At 50.9% G+C, this 27,652-nt stretch overlaps 1 protein-coding gene across 1 annotated transcript in view; it reads right to left on the bottom strand.

Moving 5' to 3' along the window:
* adam19a (ADAM metallopeptidase domain 19a) overlaps window positions 1-27,652 on the bottom strand; it is a 216,032-nt gene that overhangs the window by 8,963 nt on the left and 179,417 nt on the right. Inside the window, exons 10-20 of the mRNA XM_056300048.1 lie at window positions 25,720-25,804; window positions 23,286-23,428; window positions 22,452-22,629; window positions 18,164-18,253; window positions 16,835-17,030; window positions 14,681-14,789; window positions 10,642-10,846; window positions 10,478-10,555; window positions 3,639-3,747; window positions 3,361-3,505; window positions 389-488 (exon numbers count right to left, since the gene is read on the bottom strand). Coding sequence (XP_056156023.1) covers window positions 389-488; window positions 3,361-3,505; window positions 3,639-3,747; window positions 10,478-10,555; window positions 10,642-10,846; window positions 14,681-14,789; window positions 16,835-17,030; window positions 18,164-18,253; window positions 22,452-22,629; window positions 23,286-23,428; window positions 25,720-25,804 — 1,438 coding nt within the window. The remainder of the gene's footprint in view (window positions 1-388; window positions 489-3,360; window positions 3,506-3,638; window positions 3,748-10,477; window positions 10,556-10,641; window positions 10,847-14,680; window positions 14,790-16,834; window positions 17,031-18,163; window positions 18,254-22,451; window positions 22,630-23,285; window positions 23,429-25,719; window positions 25,805-27,652) is intronic.

Genomic DNA, 27,652 nt, shown 5'->3' with positions numbered 1-27,652 from the left:
CTGCAGGGAGGAGGAGATAAAAAACACAAGGAAATGAAAACCGGAACGAGAGCCAGTAGGAAACAGGACCACCGGCCGGGTCTGGGCTGGGTCTGGGCCGGGTCTGGGCCGGGTCTGGGCCGGGCCTGTCATACTCTTCTTTCTCCAGCAGTCACCAGCGCTACCATACCTACACCTTTCTAGGGGTGTGCTTAGATGTGGAAGGTTGGAGCGGCCTTCCTTTGACACATACACTTCCCCAGGAGCCACGTGGAGGAGGCTCACTAGCTTCTCCTGCACAACACATCCATGAGGTCGGTCCGAGCCGGCGAACCTCTGAGCAACGCCAGGAGGAAGGGAGGTTAATAGCCAACACAGACACACACAGACGGAGCGGTCCGCTGCCCACCTTGTGGCTGCTGCTGGCTTTGTTGATGGGTCCCACCACCTTCAGGTGAAAGGCGGGGTTCAGGTGTCCATTCTTCTCGTTCTCGGCAGACCCCTCCAGCCTGGCCACAGGAAAGGGGGGCACACAAATAAAGCCACGTCAGTCTATCACAGTGAGGAACTGCATGTGGGCCAGGCAGGCTTGAACGCCACCTCGACCCATCAGTCTGGCTCTGAGACCAGGCGAGGACCAGGACCACGGGGAAGCTGACAGTGGGGACTTTCTCCCCCATTGTACCTGGCCAATCGCCCCGCTCTCCGAGCCGTCCCGGTCTCTGCTCCACCCCCTCTGGCGATCCGGAGAGGGCTGCAGACTACCACATGCCTCCTCCCATACATGTGGAGTCACCAGCCGCTTCTTCTCACCTGACAATGAGGAGTTTCACCAGGGGGACGTAGCATGAGGGAGGATCACGCTATTCCCCCCAGTTCCCCCTCCCCCCTGACCGACCACAGGAGGCGCTAGTGCAGCGACCAGGACACATACCCATATCCGGCTTCCCACCCGCACACACGGCCAATTGTGTCTGTAGGGACGCCCGACCAAGCCGGAAGTAACACGGGGAATCGAACCGGCGATCGGAAGAGGGCCTTTTTAATGCACACAATAGGCAAACACAACAACACAACCCCGGGTACAGAGACAAGCACACACTCTTAAACATACTTCCACTTCCAGGCAAGTACACACAAAGACATTTGTAAAGCAGAGCAGGACAGGGCCGATCACTCGCTACACCCGGCACCCCGGAGCTGAGCTGGGTGGAGCAGAACTCCTGGGAGTGCAGCAGAACTGCTGGGAGTAGAACAGAACTGCTGTGAGTGGAACAGAACTCCTGGGAGTGCAGCAGAACTGCTGGGAGGGGAGCAGAACTGCTGGGAGTAGAGCAGAACTCCTGGGAGTGGAGCAGAACTGCTGGGAGTGGAGCAGAGCTCCTGGGAGTGGAGCACAACTGCTGGGAGTGGAGCAGAACTGCTGGGAGTGGAACAGAACTCCTGGGAGTGGAAAAGAACTCCTGGGAGTGGAGCAGAACTCCTGGGAGTGGAGCAGAACTGCTGGGAGTGGAGCAGAACTCCTGGGAGTGGAACAGAAGTGCTGGGAGTGGAGCAGAACTGCTGGGAGTGGAGCAGAACTCCTGGGAGTGGAGCAGAACTCCTGGGAGTGGAGCAGAACTGCTGGGAGTGGAACAGAACTCCTGGGAGTGGAGCAGAACTGCTGGGAGTGGAACAGAACTGCTGGGAGTGGAGCAGAACTGCTGGGAGTGGAGCAGAACTGCTGGGAGTGGAACAGAACTCCTGGGAGTGGATCAGAACTGCTGGGAGTGGAGCAGAACTGCTGGGAGTGGAACAGAACTCCTGGGAGGGGAGCAGAACTGCTGGGAGTGGAACAGAACTCCTGGGAGTGGAGCAGAACTGCTGGGAGTGGAGCAGAACTGCTGGGAGTGGAGCAGAACTGCTGGGAGTGGAGCAGAACTCCTGGGAGGGGAGCAGAACTCCTGAGAGTGGAGCAGAACTGCTGGGAGTGGAGCAGAACTGTTGGGAGGGGAGCAGAACTGCTGGGAGGGGAACAGAACTCCTGGGAGTGGAGCAGAACTGCTGGGAGGGGAGCAGAACTCCTGGGAGTGGAGCAGAACTGCTGGGAGGGGAGCAGAACTCCTGGGAGTGGAGCAGAACTGCTGGGAGTAGAGCAGAACTGCTGGGGGTGGAGCAGAACTCCTGGGGGTGGAGCAGAACTGCTGGGAGTAGAGCAGAACTGCTGGGAGTGGAGCAGAACTGCTGGGAGTGGAGCAGAACTGCTGGAAGTGGAACAGAACTGCGGGGAGTGGAGCAGAACTGCTGGGAGTGGAACAGAACTCCTGGGAGTGGAGCAGAACTGCTGGGAGTGGAACAGAACTCCTGGGAGTGGAACAGAACTGCTGGAAGGGGAGCAGAACTCCTGGGAGTGGAGCAGAACTCCTGGGAGTGGAACAGAACTCCTGGGAGTGGAGCAGAACTGCTGGGAGTGGAACAGAACTGCTGGGAGTGGAGCAGAACTGCTGGAAGTGGAGCAGAACTGCTGGGAGGGGAACAGAACTGCTGGGAGGGGAGCAGAACTGCTGGGAGTGGAGCAGAACTGCTGGGAGGGGAGCAGAACTGCTGGGAGTGGAGCAGAACTGCTGGGAGGGGAGCAGAACTGCTGGGAGGGGAGCAGAACTGCTGGGAGGGGAGCAGAACTGCTGGGAGTGGAGCAGAACAAATGGGAGGGGAGCAGAACTCCTGGGAGGGGAGCAGAACTCCTGGGAGTGGAGCAGAACTCCTGGGAGTGGAGCGGGGTGCAGTAAAGACTCCCTTTAATCATCCCAGCCGGCTCAGTTTTCCATACTGCTCTCATTCTTTCAGCTGCACCCTCTCCGCCCTCCTTCAGCAGCGCTAATGTGGCGCCTCGGGCTTCAGCCTCACCGCCGTTACCCATAAGCCCCCTCTCTGTGTCAGTGTAGCAGGTCAGCGTTTTTGCCCCAGCGGCGGCGTGACAGCCCTGAGGCCGGGGGGGGGGCGGTGGCTGTTCCTGCTTGGTCTGACACCCGGCCCACCACAGGGCTTCTGGGTTTGTGAGGACCCACACTTTGTTCACCCCTGTTATGGGCGGGTGCCGCGGTGGGGGGGCGCCGACGCTCTGCAAGGACCCTCTGAGAGCTTCTACCGGCTAGTAGTGTGCACCGCTTTCAAGCGCTCCTCTACCGCCTTCCTTATCTTTACTCCATCTGCCACCTTCTCCTTTCTCATTTCCTTCCCTCTATCCCCCCTCCCCCATTCATTGGCTGGTTTTACTTCTCTCTGCCAAGGGGGAGGGCAATAATGCTTGTGGGGCTGCAGCGTCTGCAGGGCGAGCGAGTGAGCACATGGGCCCTGCGGGGTGCCGGGAGCAGACCCGGAGCCCCCTCGGGTCTCCAGTACCTCTTGGCCTTGTTGCTCTTGTCTCTTTGGGAAAGCCACTTGTGGAAATAGGAGCTCTTGATCCTGATGCAGTAGAAGGCGGTCAGCACGCCGGGCAGCAGCACCAGGAAGGCAAAGAGCAGACCCACGACCAAGCCCACCTGACCTGGAGGGGATCAAGACAGGTTCTGAGGAACTGATGTAACAGGAAGTCAACATGTGTGTGTGTGTGTGTGTGTGTGTGTGTGTGTGTGTGTGTGTGTGTGTGTGTGTGTGTCTGTAAGAGAGGCTTAGCTTACTGTCATACTGGATAGGCCCACTGTCCACGCTGCCACCCAGCCCGGGCTTCTCACAGAAGGGGGGTGCCCACCCACGGTTACAGTGGCAGTTTTCATTGCTGTTGCACACCTGTGGAAGAACACACACACACACACACACACACACACCATGTCACCCTATGCTTGTGGGGACCCCTCATTGACTACATTCATTCCCTAGCCCTTAACCTTAACCATCAGAACTCCATCCATCCATCCATCCATCATCTGAACCGCTTGTCCTGCTCTCAGGGTCACGGGGATGCTGCAGCCTATCCCAGCAGTCATTGGGCGGCAGGCGGGGAGACACCCTGGACAGGCCACCAGGCCACCACACAGGGCCCACACACACACACACACACACACACACACCTAGGGACAGTTTAGTACGGCTGAGTCACCTGACCTATATGTCTTTGAGTCACCTGACCTACAGGTGTTTGAGTCACCTGACCTACAGGTCTTTGAGTCACCTGACCTACATGTCTTTGAGTCACCTGACCTACAGGTCTTTGAGTCACCTGACCTACATGTCTTTGAGTCACCTGACCTACAGGTCTTTGAGTCACCTGACCCACATGTCTTTGAGTCACCTGACCCACATGTCTTTGAGTCACCTGACCCACATGTCTTTGAGTCACCTGACCTACATGTGTTTGAGTCACCTGACCTACAGGTGTTTGAGTCACCTGACCTACAGGTGTTTGAGTCACCTGACATACATGTCTTTGAGTCACCTGACCCACGTCTTTGAGTCACCTGACCTACATGTCTTTGAGTCAGCTGACCTACATGTCTTTGAGTCACCTGACCCACATGTCTTTGAGTCACCTGACATACATGTCTTTGAGTCACCTGACCCACATGTCTTTGAGTCACCTGACCTACAGGTCTTTGAGTCAGCTGACCTACATGTCTTTGAGTCACCTGACCCACATGTCTTTGAGTCACCTGACCTACATGTCTTTGAGTCACCTGACCTACATGTCTTTGAGTCACCTGACCTACAGGTCTTTGAGTCACCTGACCTACAGGTCTTTGAGTCAGCTGACCTACATGTCTTTGAGTCACCTGACCCACATGTCTTTGAGTCACCTGACCTACATGTCTTTGAGTCACCTGACCTACAGGTGTTTGAGTCACCTGACCTACAGGTGTTTGAGTCACCTGACCTATAGGTGTTTGAGTCACCTGACCTACATGTCTTTGAGTCACCTGACCTACATGTCTTTGAGTCACCTGACCTACAGGTCTTTGAGTCTCCTGACCTACATGTCTTTGGACTGTGGGAGAAAACCCACGCAGACACAGAGAGAACATACAAACTCCACACAGAGGACGACCCGGGGCCACCCCCAAGGTTGGACTACCCCGGGGCTCGAACCCAGGACCTTCTTGCTGTGAGGTGACCGTGGTAACCGCTGCGCCACCGTGCCGCCCCATCAAAACTACACCTTAACCCTTACCCTAACCTGAACCTAATCCTAATTCTACCCTTAACCCTAAACCCAAGTCCTAACCCTAAAATACACCCTGTCCCTCATGACATGAGGACTCATAAAATGTCCCCAGGAGGTAGGTGGTGTCAGGTTTGTCAGTCCTACCGGGGACCAAGTGTCCCCACCAGGACAGAAAACCTGGTACGCACACACACACACACACACACACGGCCATGCTCCCATGCAGAGGAGATGTGTAATGTGTGTGTGTGTGTGTGTGTGTGTGTGTGCGCGTGTGTGTGGCGAGGTAATTGCTTGTTTACTACAGCCTGCTGGAAGAGGAGCCGCCGCCAGAGGAGCAGCATCCCTCTTCGTGACGTCAGCCTTGCAGCATGAAACACACCTTTCCCTTCGGGACGACAACCCGATCGTCAGCCGCACGAGGGTCCTGTTCGCAAACCGACGAGTCTTGCGCGCTTTCACCCGAACCGTCGTCGTCGTCCACGTGGAAACAAAAATGGGCTGCAGGTTGTTGAACGTCGTAAAACCTCGCCAGACATCTCGTGTGATTTCACTCCCAATGTAACCAGGTTAAAATTAATGTTTTTATTTTATTTTGTTTGAGTATGAAATATCACCAAATCCTGTCTGTGTGCTGTTATTTGTGTTTACTACATTTTATTTTATGTCATTATTTACTTTTATGTATGTTTTATAACGACCGTCATATACTTGTACTGTCGCTTTAAGAGAGAGGTCTTGTGGGTACACGGAAGAGGGAACGCGGGAGAGGCCATTTTTGTTTTGTGGGAGGAGTCTCAAGCAGCGATCGAGCCGAGCCACGCGTGTTTCTTACCGTAGGACAGTTTTGCTGGTTGAGGAGAACGTAACTTTGAGTATCCCTGTAAGAAGATCCTGCAAGCTGTGGGATAAAATACTTGTTTATCCTTTCTTACATCGGAGTCCCGTGGACGGTTTCTACTTCCAACGCACACGAGTGAAGTCCGGGCAGTGGTTGAACTTCGACCCCCACGTCCGTAAGAAATGGGATAAAATACTTGTTTATCCTTTCTTACATCGGAGTCCCGTGGACGGTTTCTCCTTCTAACGCACACGAGTGGAGTCCGGGCAGTGGTTGAACTTCGACCCCCACGTCCGTAAGAAATGGGATAAAATACTTGTTTATCCTTTCTTACATCGGAGTCCCGTGGACGGTTTCTCCTTCTAACGCACACGAGTGAAGTCCGGGTAGTGGTTGAACTTCGACCCCCACGTCCGTAAGAAACACCGCTCCCGCTGGAGGACTGGACGTTTGTCGAAGGGTTTGAAACCAAAATAAATGGCAAGGTGGGCCAAATAGAGTCCTGTGTGTCCCCCCTCCTTCCTTGATCATGATGATGATGATGATGATGAGAGACTGAGGGCCCCCCACAACACCTGGGGCCCCACCCAACTAGAACACAACGCAGAGCTACTGATGAGAGTGACGGGCGTGCAGCAGGCTGACCAGCACAGAACAGCATAGGACTGCCCCCGTTACACCAGCATGAAGGGGAAAATGCCAGCCCGCCCCGACCACATCAAGGAGGGGTGACCAGCCCAGAGATGAACACGGCGCCACGTTGTTGGAGGAACGGGACGTGCAACAGGTGGAGTTGTGGACGTCACCGCCCCGCATCACGAGCCGCTGGCCGTCTGGCTCGGCTGCCGCCTGACGATTTGTTCCCTTTGAGGGCCGTTCCTGACGTTTAACGAGATTAGGTAGGACGTGAAGAACGACTGTGACCTGGATTCCAGCCCGGGACATCAGCCGTCTGCCGAGCCGCCAGGACGCCGAGTATCATCCGCCTCTCTCGCCAAGCGTCACGGACGTCCAGCAGACGCCGCCGTAATTCTCTCGCTGATTACTCCCGTCTGTTCACGAGCTCACCCGCTGGACTCCGCGAGAGCCCGAGGAGCGATGTGATGCTGTCCTAACGCGAATTAAAGGAACTCATCAGACGGGGAGCGCCTCAGACAGGCCCGGCCAAAAGTCTGGCGGAAGAAGAAATGCCCTTTTAATAATCCCTGCTAAAAGCCATTTCAATTACTGCATTTACCGTCTGGGGCCTCATATCTGACAGAGCGAGGCGGTGGACAAATGAAGGACAAACACTAGGGGAGACGGATGGAGGGGGGCTGAGAGGAGGTCCTTTATAATGGTTCAGCTCTTCTGGCTCTTCAGGCTGATGGAAGAGCCGTTCCCAGAGGTGACCTAAAGGGCCGCTCTGGTGTGAAATGCCCGTGTGAGGCTGCGGCGCCTGAACGCTGCCAGCCACAGCACACACCAGAGGAGTCCGGCGGTGCTCAGCGGTGTTGGGGATGTTTAGGAAGGCCGTGGGAGGACACATGCCACGATCCCTTTCACCGGAATGCCGCTTTCCCGTGGAGGTCGCTGCGTTCAGGAAGGCTGTGGTTGATTAGTTAGCTGTGGAGGTTATAGAGACGGCGTCTTATGAAGTCACATAGTACCTCTTTGAGGCTACGCTTGGCCTGAACCTGCTCGTCGTGGATCTGGCCTGGCTGGGCTGCATCTCTACTTCTACTATGTGCACTTTTTAGCATAAGCTGTTTCCGTTCAGTGGTCAGGCGAATTGCAAGCAAGCATTCACCCCCCCCCCAATTGTACCCGTGCAATTACCCCACTCTTCTGAGCCATCCCGGTCTCTGCTCCACCCCCTCTGCTGATCCGGGGAGGGCTGCAGACTACCACATGTCTCCTCCCATACATGTGGAGTCGCCAGCCGCTTCTTTTCACCTGACAGTGAGGAGTTTCGCCAGTGGGACGTAGCACGTGGGAGGATCATGCTATTCCCCCCTCCCAAACAGGCACCCCAACCGACCAGAGGAGGCGCTAGTGCAGCGACCAGGACAAACACCCACAGCTGGCTTCCCACCTGCAGACACGGCCAATTGTGTCTGTGGGGATGCCCGACCAAGCCGGAGGCAACACGGGGATTCGAACCGAAGATCCGGACGCCCCTATGCAAACTTTGCTAGTTGCAGGAAAATAAAATTCGTTGCATTTCCATCAGCTCTGTTTAAGCCAATAAAACCCAGCGGCCCATACGTCACCTGACCGTCCATACCTCAACAGCCAGGGCAACGAGTGGCCAGCTGACAGTACCGAACCGCTGACCATGTTTGTTTTTCAATTTTATTTTCGAAATTCGGTGTTTTCATTCAGCCTTTTCCCATTCCAAACACAAACTTCACATAAACTGGTTTGATGGAAAGCCTACTACGTCCAGTCATATCCGTCCCACCATGGCTTCTATATGGACTTCTATATGGACTTCTATATGGACTTCTACATGGACTTCTATATGGACTTCTACATGGACTTCTATATGGACTTCTACATGGACTTCTATATGGACTTCTATATTGACTTCTACATGGACTTCTACATGGACTTCTATATGGACTTCTATATGGACTTCTATATGGACTTCTACATGGACTTCTATATGGACTTCTATATTGACTTCTACATGGACTTCTACATGGACTTCTATATGGACTTCTATATGGACTTCTACACAGACTTCTATATGGACTTCTACACGGACTTCTATATGGACTTCTATATGGACTTCTACATGGACTTCTATATGGACTTCTATATGGACTTCTACACGGACTTCTATATGGACTTCTATATGGACTTCTATATGGACTTCTATATGGACTTCTACATGGACTTCTATATGGACTTCTATATTGACTTCTACATGGACTTCTACATGGACTTCTATATGGACTTCTACATGGACTTCTACATGGGCTTCTATATGGACTTCTATATGGACTTCTATATGGACTTCTATATGGACTTCTACATGGACTTCTATATGGACTTCTATATTGACTTCTACATGGACTTCTATATGGACTTCTATATGGACTTCTACATGGACTTCTATATGGACTTCTATATTGACTTCTACATGGACTTCTACATGGACTTCTATATGGACTTCTACATGGACTTCTACATGGACTTCTATATGGACTTCTATATGGACTTCTATATGGACTTCTATATGGACTTCTACATGGACTTCTATATGGACTTCTATATTGACTTCTACATGGACTTCTATATGGACTTCTATATGGACTTCTACATGGACTTCTACATGGACTTCTACATGGACTTCTACATGGACTTCTACATGGACTTCTATATGGACTTCTACATGGACTTCTACATGGACTTCTATATGGACTTCTACATGGACTTGTAGCACATAAATCATATTCCAATCCCGGCGTCAGTGTTTTCCATTTGTGGCAGCTGTATAGAAAGGTGCAGTAGTCAACCATTTGTAGGTGGTGTGAAGAGCGTGACAAGATGAAACATCTGGTAAAACTCTCAAAGCCCCGGTCAGTCTGCAGAGGTGTCCATTAGTCAGGCGGGGGATTTATGGCAGGACTGTTTATCTTGCTGTTTCAAACCGCCGCGTTCTTCCAGCTTACAGGTCGTGAATCTGTTACCAGTACCAACGCTGAATCTGAGTACACACGTCAGAAGAGCCGTATCAGGTAGACGGCAGGGTAGATACCACTGATGGGTCTACAAGGACCAACACCACAACGCCTACAGCAAATTCTAAGGGCCCTGACACACCAGGCCGATGGTTGGCCGTTGGCCAATGTCAGGCCGTCAGTGAGCGTCTGTGACCCTAGCCGGCACTAGTCGGACCCGTCAGCAGCTTTTCGGCCGATGTTGAATGGGCGGAGCCCGTCGGTGAGAGAGGTCACTCTGATTGGCTGTTCAGCTTAGCGAATCAGTGCAGGACGTACATGCTAGCTGGCCGTCAGCTGTAGTGTTTGCGGTGTGTTCAAGTGCGACTTTTTGGCCCAGACGTGAGGTGACGCAACGGTCGGCCTTCGTCACCGCTAGTCGGTGTGGTGTGTCTGGGCCCTAAGGGTCAATTCAGAAATCCAATCTGGAGCCCGAGTCCCCTCTCACCGCAACAGGCGTTTAAACCACAAACACCCTGCCTTTCAGCTTGCTTATTGGCTCATAAATATAAACCATTCTGCCTGGTCTGCCTTGACCTGGGTTGTACGAGACCAATAACGACCTCATCTCTTCAGCTGCTATTGTAGCCTAGCCATCTGTCTTCCTGGCTTTTACAAGACACTTGGTGACAAAGGTAGAAGCTCTGCCCTGCTCAAGGACACTGGTACACTGATGGACAATGAGCGTGGAGAGCCATGCCCAATGATTAACTCAGCTGAGTCTGGTGCTCCACTCTGTGTGTGTGTGTGTGTGTGTGTGTAAGTAGTGCTTGAATGTGTTAATGGATGCCAGTGCGCTTGTAAGCTATCTACCCCGTTGCCATGGCAGCGTGCAATGCAAGTCTCCAGCTCGGTGAAAGAGGCATTTTGGCATCTGCGGTCTCGGCACACCTGTGACAACACAAACAGAAAGATGTCATACCGCGTAGTGGAAGAGACCGCGTATAAAAACCCCCCCTCCCAGATCTGCCACCGACCTTGCCCTCGCCACACTTGGTGCCGGTCATGACCAGGCCTGGATCTGGCAGGTCCCCCTGGCCGTCCTGGGTGCTGTAGACGTAGGTGCCACGGCACTTCACCTCGATACCATCCGTCTTGATAGTGGTGTCGATGGACACCGCATTGGTGCCTTTGGGCTTCTTAGCGGCGCTGTGGCATTGGATCTTACCACACTTAGCATCGCTTGGGACAGAGAGATTTTCATACACACACACACACACACACACACACACACACACACACACACACACACACACACACACACACACACACACAAACACACGAAAGGTAAGGATAAATCACAAAAAAGTACATAAACATGCGAGTGGACAGCCGTACCCATGCACATAAAAAGAAAGTGGTGTATGCATAGCAGAGGTAAATAAGAGTATTTATGGGTCTGGGTCTATGCATCATATAAAAGGAAGTGGTGTGTGCATAGCAGAGGTAAATAAGAGTATTTATGGGTCTGGGTCTATGCATCATATAAAAAGGAAGTGGTGTGTGCATAGCAGAGGTAAATAAGAGTATTTATGGGTCTGGGTCTATGCATCATATAAAAGGAAAGTGGTGTATGCATAGCAGAGGTAAATAAGAGTATTTATGGGTCTGGGTCTATGCAGAATATAAAAAGGAAGTGGTGTATGCATAGCAGAGGTAAATAAGAGTATTTATGGGACTACACATCATATTAAAAGGAAAGTGATATATGCATAGCAGATGTAAATAAGAGTATTTATGGGTCTGGGTCTATGCATCATATAAAAAGGAAGTGGTGTATGCATAGCAGAGGTAAATAAGAGTATTTATGGGACTACACATCATATTAAAAGGAAAGTGATATATGCATAGCAGATGTAAATAAGAGTATTTATGGGTCTGGGTCTATGCATCATATAAAAAGGAAGTGGTGTATGCATAGCAGAGGTAAATAAGAGTATTTATGGGTCTGGGTCTATGCATCATATAAAAGGAAAGTGGTGTATGCATAGCAGAGGTAAATAAGAGTATTTATGGGTCTGGGTCTATGCAGAATATAAAAAGGAAGTGGTGTATGCATAGCAGAGGTAAATAAGAGTATTTATGGGTCTGGGTCTATGCAGAATATAAAAAGGAAGTGGTGTGTGCATAGCAGAGGTAAATAAGAGTATTTATGGGTCTGGGTCTATGCATCATATAAAAAGAAAGTGGTGTATGCATAGCAGAGGTAAATAAGAGTATGGGTCTGGGTCTATGCATCATATAAAAGGAAGTGGTGTATGCATAGTAGAGGCAAATAAGAGTATTTATGGGTCTGGGTCTATGCATCATATAAAAGGAAGTGGTGTGTGCATAGCAGAGGTAAATAAGAGTATTTATGGGTCTGGGTCTATGCATCATATAAAAGGAAAGTGGTGTATGCATAGCAGAGGTAAATAAGAGTATTTATGGGTCTGGGTCTATGCAGAATATAAAAAGGAAGTGGTGTATGCATAGCAGAGGTAAATAAGAGTATTTATGGGACTACACATCATATTAAAAGGAAAGTGATATATGCATAGCAGAGGTAAATAAGAGTATTTATGGGTCTGGGTCTATGCATCATATAAAAAGGAAGTGGTGTATGCATAGCAGAGGTAAATAAGAGTATTTATGGGTCTGGGTCTATGCAGAATATAAAAAGGAAGTGGTGTATGCATAGCAGAGGTAAATAAGAGTATTTATGGGTCTGGGTCTATGCATCATATAAAAAGGAAGGAGTGTATGCATAGCAGAGGTAAATAAGAGTATTTATGGGACTACACAGCATATTAAAAGGAAAGTGATATATGCATAGCAGAGGTAAATAAGAGTATTTATGGGTCTGGGTCTATGCATCATATAAAAAGGAAGTGGTGTATGCATAGCAGAGGTAAATAAGAGTATTTATGGGACTACACATCATATTAAAAGGAAAGTGATATATGCATAGCAGAGGTAAATAAGAGTATTTATGGGTCTGGGTCTATGCATCATATAAAAAGGAAGTGGTGTATGCATAGCAGAGGTAAATAAGAGTATTTATGGGACTACACATCATATTAAAAGGAAAGTGATATATGCATAGCAGAGGTAAATAAGAGTATTTATGGGACTACACATCATATTAAAAGGAAAGTGATATATGCATAGCGGAGGTAAATAAGAGTATTTGTGGGACTACACATCACATTAAAAGGAAAGTGATATATGCATAGTGGAGGTAAATAAGAGTATTTATGGGACTACACATCATATTAAAAGGAAAGTGATATATGCATAGCAGAGGTAAATAAGAGTATTTATGGGACTACACATCATATTAAAAGGAAAGTGATATATGAATAGCAGAGGTAAATAAGAGTATTTATGGGACTACACATCATATTAAAAGGAAAGTGATATATGCATAGCAGAGGTAAATAAGAGTATTTGTGGGACTACACATCATATTAAAAGGAAAGTGATATATGAATAGCAGAGGTAAATAAGAGTATTTATGGGACTACACATCATATTAAAAGGAAAGTGATATATGAATAGCAGAGGTAAATAAGAGTATTTATGGGACTACACAGCATATTAAAAGGAAAGTGATATATGCATAGCGGAGGTAAATACTCTGGACTATGCATGTCTCTTCATCCAGCACAGACAGTGTATTTATACCCCCTCTAATTATCTCTCTCTCACTGGGGCTAGCAAACATCCCAACAACTCCCGTGGGACCCTGTCACGGGCTGTGTATACTCGGCATTGGTTGACCACATTCATCTGGAACCTCATTTGAATAGCTAAAACGCCAATTTAGCCCCATCAATTATCTGTGGCACGGTGCCATGGAAACGGCTTATCAGATGCCTGTGTTGATGATGCACAGACGACCCAAATATGTGTGTGTGTGTGTGTGTACACAACATGCATGCATTTGTTAAGGAAAAGCTGTGTTGAGCAGAAGTGTGTTTGCTGTGAGCACCAGAGCTTTGTAAAGACTCAGAGTTAAGTGTGGCATTGTGTGAAAAGTGAAACGCGTGGCTAAATGCATCCATAAAATAGTAATAACAGGGCAAAAGGGGTTTGTTTTGTTTTGTTTTTTAATAAAATGGGCACTCAAACTCCGGGCCATGGTAGAGCTTTTAAATCAGTTCTATTGCAGAATACGTCATTGTCAAGTTTAGTTATTTCGACAGACATCAAGACCAAGAAGCCCAAGTCCACGAGATAAATCAACTAGACAACTAAACTATGTGTACTTCCAGCCACCCGTCATCCAAACCACTTGTCCTGCTCTCAGGGTCACGGGGATGCTGCAGCCAATCCCAGCAGTCATGGGGCGGCAGGCGGGGAGACACCCTGGACAGGCTGCCAGGCCATCACAGGCCCCCCCCCCCCCCACCCACACCTAGGGACAATTCAGTAGGGCCGAGTCACCTGACCTACAGGTCTTTGGACTGTGGGAGGAAACCGGAGCCCCCGGAGGAAACCCACACAGACACGGGGAGAACATGCCAACTCCACACAGGGGACGACCCGGGACGTTGGACTACCCCGGGGCTCGAACCCTGTGTGTACTTGTCCATTGTAACATATGTACTGTCATGTCTCCAAACATACAAGACAGCGGTGCGGACTAAAGTGACATGACTTTGACTCGAGTCCGACTCAAGTCACAAATTTGGTGACCAAAGACTCGCAACTCCGCTTTGACTTTTACACCAGAGACTCGTGACTTGTTTTGGACTCGAGTCTTTTGACTTGACAGACTTGACACCTCCTGCAAGCCCAAAGATAAAATGCTTTTAAAAAGTGTGCAGCCGACCGGTGCTTCGTTTCCATGGCTACAGGTCCTCTCCGAGTCAGTCTGCGTATCAGTCTGTGTAAATGTAGGGCATTAACGATCGGTTTGTTGTTGACATGGCATTACATTTGATGGAGAGTATCTTGTTTAGGACTTGTGACACGGTGACGGGTCCCCCTGTGACACAACGCACTATATGTGTGTGCATGTCTTGCTCTCACCTCTTAGCACACTTCATGTAGTTGCCTCGTCCGTCTTTCCCACAATTCCCAAACGCGTTCCCGGCTGCATTCACGTCTTCGAAGCAGGCGTCGTGTGCCGGCTGGGCGCCTGTGACCACAGGTCAAACATGAAACAGATGTTACCGCTGCTATGGGGGGCAGGCGAGAAGAAGAAAATCCCTCGTGGACTTCTGTTAACAATCAGGGACACTCGGTCATGTCACCTCATGAACTTCAGCACACGAGATGAAACAAAACATTGCTTCCCCCCAGCCCACAGCAGTGCAACACAAAGATAAAAACACATTCAAGGACACACATATCCAAACTAACACATATATCCAAACCACAAAAATAACAAAAAATCACTGCCCAGTAGAACAAACGCCTGCCAGGACACCTATCAGATCCACCGGCCTGCGTGGGCTAGCAGTTAGCCTAGCCTGCCCCGCTTCCTCGTCCTGTCAGACCGCCCTCGGTGTTTCCTCCTCCGTCGCAGCTCCAGGCAGGGCCGTGGTCCCTGGGCCCACCGGACGCAGCACACCAAGCTCTCCCAGCCGACCCAGCACCAGCTCTCCCAGCCGACCCAGCGCCAGCTCTCCCAGCCGACCCAGCACACCAAGCTCTCCCAGCCGACCCAGCACCAAGCTCTCCCAGCCCATCCAGCACCAGCTCTCCCAGCCGACCCAGCACCAGCTCCCCCAGCCGACCCAGCACCAGCTCTCCCAGCCCACCCAGCACACCAAGCTCTCCCAGCCCACCCAGCACCAGCTCTCCCAGCCGACCCAGCACCAGCTCTCCCAGCCGACCCAGCACCAGCTCTCCCAGCCCACCCAGCACACCAAGCTCTCCCAGCCGACCCAGCACCAGCTCTCCCAGCCGACCCAGCGCCAGCTCTCCCAGCCCACCCAGCGCCAGCTCTCCCAGCCCACCCAGCGCCAGCTCTCCCAGCCCACCCAGCGCCAGCTCTCCCAGCCCACCCAGCACACCAAGCTCTCCCAGCCGACCCAGCGCCAGCTCTCCCAGCCGACCCAGCGCCAGCTCTCCCAGCCGATCCAGCACCAGCTCTCCCAGCCCACCCAGCGCCAGCTCTCCCAGCCCACCCAGCGCCGGCTCTCCCAGCCCACCCAGCGCCAGCTCTCCCAGCCCACCCAGCGCCAGCTCTCCCAGCCAACCCAGCACCAAGCTCTCCCAGCCCATCCAGCGCCAGCTCTCCCAGCCGACCCAGCACCAAGCTCTCCCAGCCGACCCAGCACCAAGCTCTCCCAGCCGACCCAGCCCCAGCTCTTCCAGCCGACCCAGCACCAGCTCTCCCAGCCCACCCAGCACCAAGATCTCCCAGCCCATCCAGCGCCAGCTCTCCCAGCCGACCCAGCACCAGCTCTTCCAGCCCATCCAGCGCCAGCTCTCCCAAGCTGTCCCAGCCATCAAACGAAGACAAACTTAGACGCAGATGTGGACAAAGACGCTGCATGGACGGTGCTGGGTGAGGCCGCTGCGAACATGAATTCGTGCCGCCATCTTTTCAACAAATATGACAAGCTCTTCTTCTGGTCTGATGTTTTTATTCTTCAGGTCCAGCAAAGGAGCCCATTATGTGCCCACCGCTACTCTGCTGTTGAACGCAGTCTTTATAATTATCAAACTTGTCCGCGCTCCCTTTTTTGCATGGCTCCTCTCCTAGCCAAGGAGTCACAAATCCTGTCATCATCGCTTTAGCTGAAGCCTGGACCTGTGTTAGCTCGGGCCTGTTTGCGGTTAATCAGATCTGACGCGTGCTACCTGGATGTGAGACAGTCGATGTCTATCAGGCACATGTGCCCGGCTGATAAGCGGCAGTGGAGGAGCCATTAAAGCCCAGGGAGGAGCTCCTCCTCATTAACTCTGCAGACAAGGTTCAAAGGTCAGCCGCCGCAGCTCGTTAAGCCGCTGCCGAGAGAAGAGAGGGAAACTGGGAATGTCGTCGGGAGTTTTCCAGCTATTTGGCAATGCAGCTCTGACCGGAAATGTCTGTAAATGCTTTAAAGCCATGACAGAATGTGCAAACGCAAACGTGGACACGGATCCAAAAGCTGGTATGCTGCACCAGCGGTGTGCTTCGGCTGACTGCCTGTACTTATCGTAAGGTGTGTTGTTGTGTTGTCGCGGTCATACCGTAGCCCCACAGCTGCAGGCATTGCTGCTCGTGGGTGAGGCACATGCCGTTGTAGCAGTAGGCCCGTCCATACTGGCAGGTGGAGCCGTCCAGCAGGTAGACGTTGGAGGGGCAGTACGGAGAAGCCCCCGTGCAGTACTCCGGTAGGTCGCACGCTCCCGCCGGCCCTCGGCACATGGTGCCCGCCTGCTTTAACTAGCACAGGTAAGGGGGGGGGGAAACAAGGGAAGAGGGGCAATAGGGGTAATGTGAGGCAATAACATATCTTACCTTCTAAGCAGTGTAGAACCTGATAATGTAATAAATCCCCGATAAAGTAATAACCCTGATAATGTAATAACCCTGATAATGTAATAACCCTGATAATGTAATAAAAAATGCACTTGAGGCCGTTGAAAATGCAATAAAACCTGATAATGTAATAAATCCCCCCGATAATGTAATAATCCTGATAATGTAATAAAAAATGCACTTGAGGCCGTTGAAAATGCAATAAAACCTGATAATGTAATAACTTCCCGATAATGTAATAAAGTGCATTTCCCGATAATGTAATAAACTATATATCATACCTAAACCTAACCCTAACCCTAAACCCTAAACTCTAACCCTAACCCTAAACCCTAAACCCTAAACCCTAACCCTAACCCCTAACCCTAAACCCTAAACCCTAACCCTAATAACGTCCCGTTAATGTAACACATTATTACATTATTGGTAAAAAGTTTATTACATTATTGGGAAATGCACTTTATTACATTATCAGGAAGTTATTACATTATCAGGTTTTATTGCATTTTCAATGGACTCAAGAGCAGATTTTTATTACATTATCGGGGTTATTACATTATTGGGAATTTATTACATTATCAGGTTCTACAAACGGTAGCGTACGTTTTGCATGCGAGTCCTCTTTATTTGGTTTGCCTGTGTTATAATAACAAACTGCAGTTTCTGGGAGCTACACTTCCATTTCTCTATCCTCCCTATCGTAACATCAATCAAAAATGTCTGCACTTGAACCTGAAAACTCTGAAATGAGGGAAGATTAAAAAAAACCCCCACTATGACTGGAAGATGATGTGCAGAACCGTGTGGGAGCCTGATAGAAGCTTTCTGTCCCGGCAGTTTGTCAAAACTTGAGACACGGGTTGAAAATGAAATCGAGATACTGATGTCTTAAACTGTTGCAATTGGGGTAAGAGCCCGCTTGTGTGTGTGTGTGTGTTTATGTGTGTGTGTGTGTGTGTGTGTGTGTGTGTGTGTGTGTGTGTGTGTGTGAGAGAGAGAAAGAGGATTTGTTTGTTGTTGTTGTTGTTTGTGCTTACTTTACAGCCTTCACAGCAGACCCCGTGGGCACACTGCGCCTCCTCCTTCAAGGTGCAGTTGTTAGCATTGCAACAGTCATTGGTACATTCCTGTAGATAAGAGATACACACACACACACACACACACACACACACACACACACACACACACACACACACACACACACACACACACACACACACATTTTTCCACTTTTAGCGTTTCACACATCGCTCTGCTCACATCGCTAGCGGTTCAGTGGTAAGATGGTTCAGAGGTAAGACGGTTCAGAAGTAAAGATAGTTTAGAAGTAAGACGGTTCAGGGGTAGGACGGTTCAGAAGTAAGACGGTTCAGGGGTAGGACGGTTCAGAAGTAAGACGGTTCAGGGGTAGGACGGTTCAGAAGTAAGACGGTTCAGGGGTAGGACGGTTCAGAAGTAAGACGGTTCAGGGGTAGGACGGTTCAGAAGTAAGACGGTTCAGGGGTAGGACGGTTCAGAAGTAAGACGGTTCAGGGGTAGGACGGTTCAGAAGTAAGACGGTTCAGGGGTAGGACGGTTCAGAAGTAAGACGGTTCTGAAGTAAGACAGTTCAGAGGTTAGACGGTTCAGAGGTAAGACGGTTCAGAGGTAAGACGGTTCTGAAGTAAAGACAGTTCAGAGGTTAGACGGTTCAGAGGTAAGACGGTTCAGAAGTAAAGACAGTTTAGAAGTAAGACGGTTCAGGGGTAGGACGGTTCAGAAGTAAGACGGTTCTGAAGTAAGACAGTTCAGAGGTAAGACGGTTCAGAAGTAAGATGGTTCAGAGGTAAGACGGTTCAGAAGTAAGACAGTTCAGAGGTAAGACGGTTCAGAAGTGAGACGGTTCAAAGGTAAGACAGTTCAGAAGTAAGACGGTTCAGAGGTAAGATGGTTCAGTGGTAAAACGGTTCAGAAGTAAGATGGTTCAGAGGTAAGATGGTTCAGAAGCAAGACAGTTCAGAGGTAAGACGGTTCAGAGGTAAGATGGTTCAGGGGTAAGATGGTTCACAGGTAAGACGGTTTAGGGGTAAGACGGTTCAGAGGTAAGATGGTTCAGAGGTAAGACGGTTCAGAGGTAAGACGGTTCAGTGGTAAGATGGTTCAGAGGTAAGACGGTTCAGTGGTAAGATGGTTCAGAGGTAAGACGGTTCAGAGGTAAGACGGTTCAGTGGTAAAACAGTTCAGAAGTAAGATGGTTCAGAAGTAAGACGGTTCAGAGGTAAGACAGCTCAGAGGAAAGACAGCTTAGCAGTAAGACGGTTCAGCAGTAAGACGGTTCAGAGGTAAGACGGTTCAGAGGTCAGACGGTTCAGTGGTAAGATGGTTCAGAGGTAAGACGGTTCAGAGGTAAGACGGTTCAGTGGTAAAACAGTTCAGAAGTAAGATGGTTCAGAGGTCAGACAGTTCAGAGGAAAGACAGTTCAGCAGTAAGACGGTTCAGAGGTAAGACGGTTCAGAGGAAAGACAGTTCAGAGGAAAGACGGTTCAGCGGTAAGACGGTTCAGAGGTAAGACGGTTCAGCGGTAAGACGGTTCAGAGGTAAGACGGTTCAGAGGAAAGACGGTTCAGCGGTAAGACGGTTCAGAGGTAAGACGGTTCAGAGGTAAGACGGTTCAGAGGAAAGACGGTTCAGAGGAAAGACGGTTCAGCGGTAAGACGGTTCAGAGGTAAGACGGTTCAGAGGTAAGACGGTTCAGAGGTAAGACGGTTCAGAGGTAAGACGGTTCAGAGGTAAGACGGTTCAGTGGTAAGACGGTTCAGAAGTAAGACGGTTCAGAAGTAAGACGGTTCAGAGGTAAGACGGTTCAGAGGAAAGACGGTTCAGCGGTAAGACGGTTCAGAGGTAAGACGGTTCAGAGGAAAGACGGTTCAGAAGTAAGACGGTTCAGAGGTAAGACAGTTCAGAGGAAAGACAGTTCAGCAGTAAGACGGTTCAGAGGTAAGACGGTTCAGAGGTAAGATGGGGTCGGCAGCACTGATTGTCGTGTTCAGGTTTCCAGAGATGACAGCAGAGAGAGAGAGAGAGAGAGAGAGAAAAAGACATCTTCGCCTCGGTTCGTGTCATGAGCAGATGAAGATGACATCTGCCGTTGCCATGGCACCCTTCACTGAGCCACAGATACATTCTTATGGACGTGGGTGCGAAGGATAAAAAAAAGGCAATTATACCGCTGGGAGAGAATGAAGCAGGGATTATGGGTGGAAAAGAAACAACAACTGTACAGACTGGCTGGCTGACTCGTATGCAGTCTAAAGTTCCCTTTGAACGTTGGTGTGGTGGCTGTAATGCTTAGTCCTGCAGGGATTCTCACTCTCCTCCCTGAACCCAGAGGTTTGCGTGGTTTGTGATTGGCGTAGCTGCAAATACACCCCCATATGTTTGTATGGGAGATGCGTTGTACATTTATCTCGGGCGAGAGGAAATCACACGGTCAGGCCGTTAAGCCACATTCTGTTCCTCGTCTCATTTGCAATGCTAAAACCAGGTGGCTTGTCAGGCAGCTAGTGCGTCTTCTCTCCGACTCGGCTGTCAGCCTCAGTTTGAGTGTGAGTCATAGCAAACAGCCCATCAGCACTGCTGCAGCTGCCGGCTTGCAATTTGCTTCTTTTGTTTTCAATTTGTGCTGCTGCTGGAACCTCAGAGGGGTTTACTTAACCTTGGGGTTCTATCAAACACAAACATCTCGTCTCAAGAAGGGGAAACTTTCTACACTCTCCAAATCTGTTGCAGAAGCACAACATGGTGCACACAGATGCTAAGGCTAATGTGATTGAAGTGGCCACATAGGGGCGTCCGGGTGGCGTGGCAGTCTATCCCAGATAGCATCCGGATGTGGGCCACTTCAGGCAATGATGCGGCACTGATGGCCTTCTTCTGGCCAAAAATGGATGTGAGTCTGAAGCAGCCCACATGTACAATAGCAAATATGGCCCAAATAGGCCAAATCAAACGTGGGCCTTTTCTGGCAAAGATGTGGTGCTTTCCGCAACATGTAATCTGGATGTGACCCTGAAGTGGTCCGTGTGGTAATCGTGAATATGGCCCAAATATCACAAAACAAATATGGGCCACCTTTGGCAAAGATGTGGCACATGCAGCATTGCTATGGCTTGGTTCTGGCCCAGATCTGGCAAACAGGAGCGGACCGCCCAAGTGCCATCATTCCACGTGGTATGTGGGAAAGTGTCCGGTGTAGGTCGGGTCCGGGCCACAGCAATTTTGCTATCTGGGATTCCATTGCCTGCCAACGTGGGGATCGCCAGTTCGAATCCCTGTGTTGCCTCTGGCTTGATGGGCGTCCCTACAGACACAATTGGCTGTATCTGCAGGTGGGAATCTGGATGTGGGTGTGTGTCCTGGTTGCTGCACTAGTGCCTACTCTGGTTGGTCAGGGTACCTTTTTTGGGGAGGGAGGGAGGGGGAACTGGGGGTAATAGCGTGATCCTTCCGTGAACTATGTCCCCCTGGCGAAACTCCTCAATGTCAGGTGAAAAGAAGCAGCTGGTGATTCCACATGCATCGGAGGAGGCATGTGATAGTCTGCAGCCCTCACCGGATCAGCAGAGGGGTTGGAGCAGCAACCGGGACAGCTCGAAAGAGTGGGGTAATTGGCCAAGTACATCCATCCATCCATCGAGCCATTATCCAAACCACTTATCCTGCTCTCAGGGTCGCGGGATGCTGGAGCCTATCCCAGCAGTCATTGGGCAGCAGGTGGGGAGACATCATGGACAGGCTGCCAGTCCATCACAGGGCCCCCCCACACACACACATTCACACCTAGGGACAGTTTAGTACGGCTGATTCACCTGACCTACATGTGTTTGGACTGTGGGAGGAAACCGGAGCCCCCGGAGGAAACCCACGCAGACACGGGGAGAACATGCAAACTCCATACAGAGGACGACCTGGGACGACCCCCAAGGTTAGACTACCCCGGCGCTCGAACCCAGGACCTTCTTGCTGTGAGGCGACTGCGCTAACCACTGTGCCACTGTGCCGCCTGGCCAAGTACAACTGGGAGAAAAGTGGGGGAAAAAAACCAAAAAAGAAGCAAAAGGTGGCCACATAAGGTAAAGCCTGAGAAAAGAATGAGAGCCGCAGTACGTTCCCTGTGCGACACCGCGGTTCGTTACGTCTCAGGTTGGTTGCAGGTGCCTAGTTACGTGTTAGATACCTGCAACCAACCAGCATCAGCTGTTGGCATGGTGGGTTCATTTGCATGGGAAGTGGCTATTCATGGCATTATCTTGTCGAAGTGGAAACACGAGCGAGACTGTTCATACCTCGGGTTCGCCACAGTCACACTCCTCGCCATCCTCCACGAAGCCGTTGCCACATCGCTTTCCCCCCACCAGGTCCTTCATGTTGGGCATGTTAAAAAGACACATGCCCCCTCCCTTTTGGAAGTAGTTGTCCAGGTCTCGCTTGCTGCAGTGGCTGAAGACGCGAGGAAATGGATGCCTGGGACACAAATCAGAGCATGAGCCCACAGAACAACCTGTCCCCTCCAAACCCACAACCCAATGGACTGCCGGGTCGGGAGGTGTCTGCGGCACTGTTTAAAACAGGGCCGTGCCGTTCTCCTGCAGGTCCTACTGTGGTGGGGACAGCATGCATGAATGTATTATCTATTATTTAACAGTTGCTGAGGTCCTTATTTTTATCTTTTTTTATTGCCCCCCCCCCCCAATTGTATCCAGTCAATTACCCCACTCTTCCGAGCCGTCCCGGTCGCTGCTCCACCCCCTCTGCCGATCCAGGGAGGGCTGCAGACTACCACGTGTCTCCTCCCATACATGTGGAGTCACCAGCCGCTTCTTTTCACCTGACAGTGAGGAGTTTCACCAGGGGGGACGTAGCGCGTGGGAGGATCACGCTGTTCCCCCCCAGTCCCCCCTCCCCCCCGAACAGGCGCCCCGACCAACCAGACGAGGTGCGAGTGCAGCGACCAGGACACACACACACATCCGGCTTCCCACCAGCAGACACGGCCAATTGTGTCCAAGCCGGAGGTAACACGGGGATTCGAACCGCCGATGCCCATGTTGGTGGGCAACGGAATGGAGCTCATTCAAAGCTACTCCCTGCTAAAAGATGCTGAAGACCCCGAGGCTCACCCTGTGGCTGCAGCCATCATGCAGCCCCCCTGGTCGGCTGTGGCCTCCACACAGCAGCCCTCGTGGTCATGGCTCATGCCAAAGTTGTGGCCGATCTCGTGGGCCATGGTGGCAGCGGCGCCAACGGGGTCTTTCGAGTGATCCTGAGGGTGAAAGGCAAGGAGAGGTTACACGAGAACGAGTAGGAACACGAGAGTACATGTGGGCAAGCACATCAGACAGAGATAGCAACACACAGCCACACACACTCACACACACAGCCACACAGACACACTCACACACAGCCATATTAGTGACAGCTTTCAGACGTAATCAGCCATTTTGTGATCCGGGTGATAGAGAGGCTGTCTGTGCTGGTGAGTTGTGTGTGTGTGTGTGTGAACAGGGAGGGTGGGTGAAGGAGCGGGGGTTCATACACCGCACGCTCGGTCATGCAGCGCGGGTCCGACGACCTGCTGCTTCGTCATCTTAGAGGTCCCTCTGCACACAAAGGGGCCAAGCCACACAAGGAAGAGCAGACTGCAGACGTGCTACAGTAACACACATTCTGCTGCACAACTGTGTGCAGACGTGCTACAGTAACACACGTTCTGCTGCACAACTGTGTGCAGACGTGCTACAGTAACACACATTCTGCTGCACAACTGTGTGCAGACGTGCTACAGTAACACACATTCTGCTGCACAACTGTGTGCAGACGTGCAACAGTAACACACGTTCTGCTGCACAACTGTGTGCAGACGTGCTACAGTAACACACATTCTGCTGCACAACTGTGTGCAGACGTGCTACAGTAACACACATTCTGCTGCACAGCTGTGTGCAGACGTGCTACAGTAACACACGTTCTGCTGCACAACTGTGTGCAGACGTGCTCCAGTAACACACATTCTGCTGCACAGCTGTGTGCAGACGTGCTACAGTAACACACATTCTGCTGCACAGCTGTGTGCAGACGTGCTACAGTAACACACATTCTGCTGCACAGCTGTGTGCAGACGTGCTACAGTAACACACATTCTGCTGCACAGCTGTGTGCAGACGTGCTACAGTAACACACATTCTGCTGCACAGCTGTGTGCAGACGTGCTACAGTAACACACATTCTGCTGCACAGCTGTGTGCAGACGTGCTACAGTAACACACATTCTGCTGCACAACTGTGTGCAGACGTGCTACAGTAACACACATTCTGCTGCACAGCTGTGTGCAGACGTGCTACAGTAACACACGTTCTGCTGCACAGCTGTGTGCAGACGTGCTACAGTAACACACGTTCTGCTGCACAACTGTGTGCAGACGTGCTACAGTAACACACGTTCTGCTGCACAACTGTGTGCAGACGTGCTACAGTAACACACGTTCTGCTGCACAGCTGTGTGCAGACGTGCTACAGTAACACACGTTCTGCTGCACAACTGTGTGCAGACGTGCTACAGTAACACACATTCTGCTGCACAGCTGTGTGCAGACGTGCTACAGTAACACACATTCTGCTGCACAGCTGTGTGCAGACGTGCTACAGTAACACACATTCTGCTGCACAGCTGTGTGCAGACGTGCTACAGTAACACACGTTCTGCTGCACAGCTGTGTGCAGACCAGCGGCTAACAGTCCATTAGAAGCTAATCAAGCTGCAGAAGATATCGATCAGTTCGGAGACCAGCCCGGTTCTGACCCAGAGACAGACAGCAGAACACATGCTGGAGCACCAAGCACCTCATCACACACACACACACACACACTCCCTCAAACATTCATACAGCATGATGGAGACACACACACACACACACACATTCAGACACAAACACACACACACACACACACACACATTCAGACACAGACACACACACACACACACACACACACTCCCTCAAACATTCATACAGCATGATGGAGACACACACACACACACACGCACACTCTCTCTCTCTCTCTCTCTCTCTCTCTCGCTCTCAAACATTCATACAGCATGATGGAGGCACACACACACACACATAAACGCACACACACACCCCCACACACACACAAACACACACACACACACAGACACACACACACACTCACTCACACACAGACAGACCCACCCACACACACACACACACACTCACACACACGGACACACACACACACACACACACTCACACACAGACACAGACACACACACACACACACACACACACACACACACACAAATGCAGACAAATGTGCACAATGCAATCAATAGAAAATGGGTTCAAGCTGGGAGGAAAGATAAAGGGACAAAAGCATAGAGAGAGTGTGAAAAGAACGGGGAAGCTGAGAAAGCAGAGGATGGAAAACAGAAAATAAAAGAGGAGAGGAGAGGAGAGGAGAGGAGAGGAGAGGGGAGGGGAGGAGAGGAGAGGAGAGGGGAGGAGAAAACTGTCCTCCTCCTCCTCCAACCCTACGCACCACATTGATGCCGCCAGAGTTCTCCAGACTGCACATCCCCTCCAGTGGTGCCATCCCAATGGTGGTTCCCTTGAAAACCACTCCCCTGTTGGAGCCACACACACACACACACACACACACACACACACACACACACACACACACACACACACACACACACACACACACACACACACACACACAACTGAAAATCACTTAACCCTAATCCCCTGCTATTGACTGTGTGGCTGCACGGCGCACACGGCTCTGCAGAAGTGATGGTGTCGGGTGGCAGCAGCCATGATAAACTTTGCTGATGCCGAACAGGCCCGGTCAGCGTGCCGGTCAGCGTGCCGGTCAGCGTGCCGGTCAGCGTGCCGGTCAGCGTGTCGGTCAGCGTGCCGGTCAGCGTGTCGGTCAGCGTGCCGGTCAGCGTATGTGTAGTGTGTGTGTGTCAGCTGTAAGTGTGTGTGTTGTCTGTGTGCGTGCAGCAGCAGTGGAGCTGTGCTACCGGCTGCCACCGGTGCATCAAGCTATTCAGCCCCAATTACCCCCAACTGAGAGGAGATGAGTTGGTTATCATCATCTTGTTTAGCTGATGATGTGCTGACTTAAGTCACCAACTCTGAAATTACAGCGAGCCACCCAGACCAGGGCTGTGTGTTATTACAGACCAGGGCTGTGTGTTATTACAGACCAGGGCTGTGTGTTATTACAGACCAGGGCTGTGTTATTACAGACCAGGGCTGTGTGTTATTACAGTGAGTCACCCAGACCAGGGCTGTGTGTTAATACAGACCAGGGCTGTGTTATTACAGACCAGGGCTGTGTTATTACAGACCAGGGCTGTGTGTTATTACAGACCAGGGCTGTGTTATTACAGACGAGGGCTGTGTGTTATTAAAGACCAGGGCTGTGTGTTATTACAGACCAGGGCTGTGTGTTATTACAGACCAGGGCTGTGTTATTACAGACCAGGGCTGTGTGTTATTACAGACCAGGGCTGTGTGTTATTACAGACCAGGGCTGTGTGTTATTACAGACCAGGGCTGTGTTATTACAGACCAGGGCTGTGTTATTACAGTGAGTCACCCAGACCAGGGCTGTGTGTTAATACAGACCAGGGCTGTGTTATTACAGACCAGGGCTGTGTTATTACAGACCAGGGCTGTGTGCTATTACAGACCAGGGCTGTGTTATTACAGACGAGGGCTGTGTGTTATTACAGACCAGGGCTGTGTGTTATTACAGACCAGGGCTGTGTTATTACAGACCAGGGCTGTGTTATTACAGTGAGTCACCCAGACCAGGGCTGTGTGTTAATACAGACCAGGGCTGTGTTATTACAGACCAGGGCTGTGTTATTACAGACCAGGGCTGTGTGTTATTACAGACCAGGGCTGTGTTATTACAGACCAGGGCTGTGTTATTACAGTGAGTCACCCAGACCAGGGCTGTGTGTTAATACAGACCAGGGCTGTGTTATTACAGACCAGGGCTGTGTTATTACAGACCAGGGCTGTGTGTTATTACAGACCAGGGCTGTGTTATTACAGACCAGGGCTGTGTGTTATTACAGACGAGGGCTGTGTGTTATTACAGACCAGGGCTGTGTGTTATTACAGACCAGGGCTGTGTGTTATTACAGACCAGGGCTGTGTTATTACAGACCAGGGCTGTGTTATTACAGACCAGGGCTGTGTTATTACAGACCAGGGCTGTGTGTTATTACAGACCAGGGCTGTGTTATTACAGACGAGGGCTGTGTGTTATTACAGACCAGGGCTGTGTGTTATTACAGACCAGGGCTGTGTGTTATTACAGACCAGGGCTGTGTGTTACTACAGACCAGGGCTGTGTGTTATTACAGACCAGGGCTGTGTGTTATTACAGACCAGGGCTGTGTGTTATTAACGGTGATGATGCAGCTCAGCTGACGTGACGCTCCCAGCAG

Source organism: Lampris incognitus, chromosome 20 (genome assembly GCF_029633865.1).
Source record: "Lampris incognitus isolate fLamInc1 chromosome 20, fLamInc1.hap2, whole genome shotgun sequence".
In the NCBI taxonomy this organism is placed as follows: Eukaryota; Metazoa; Chordata; class Actinopteri; order Lampriformes; family Lampridae; genus Lampris; species Lampris incognitus.
This window is presented reverse-complemented; position numbering and strand designations above follow the sequence as displayed.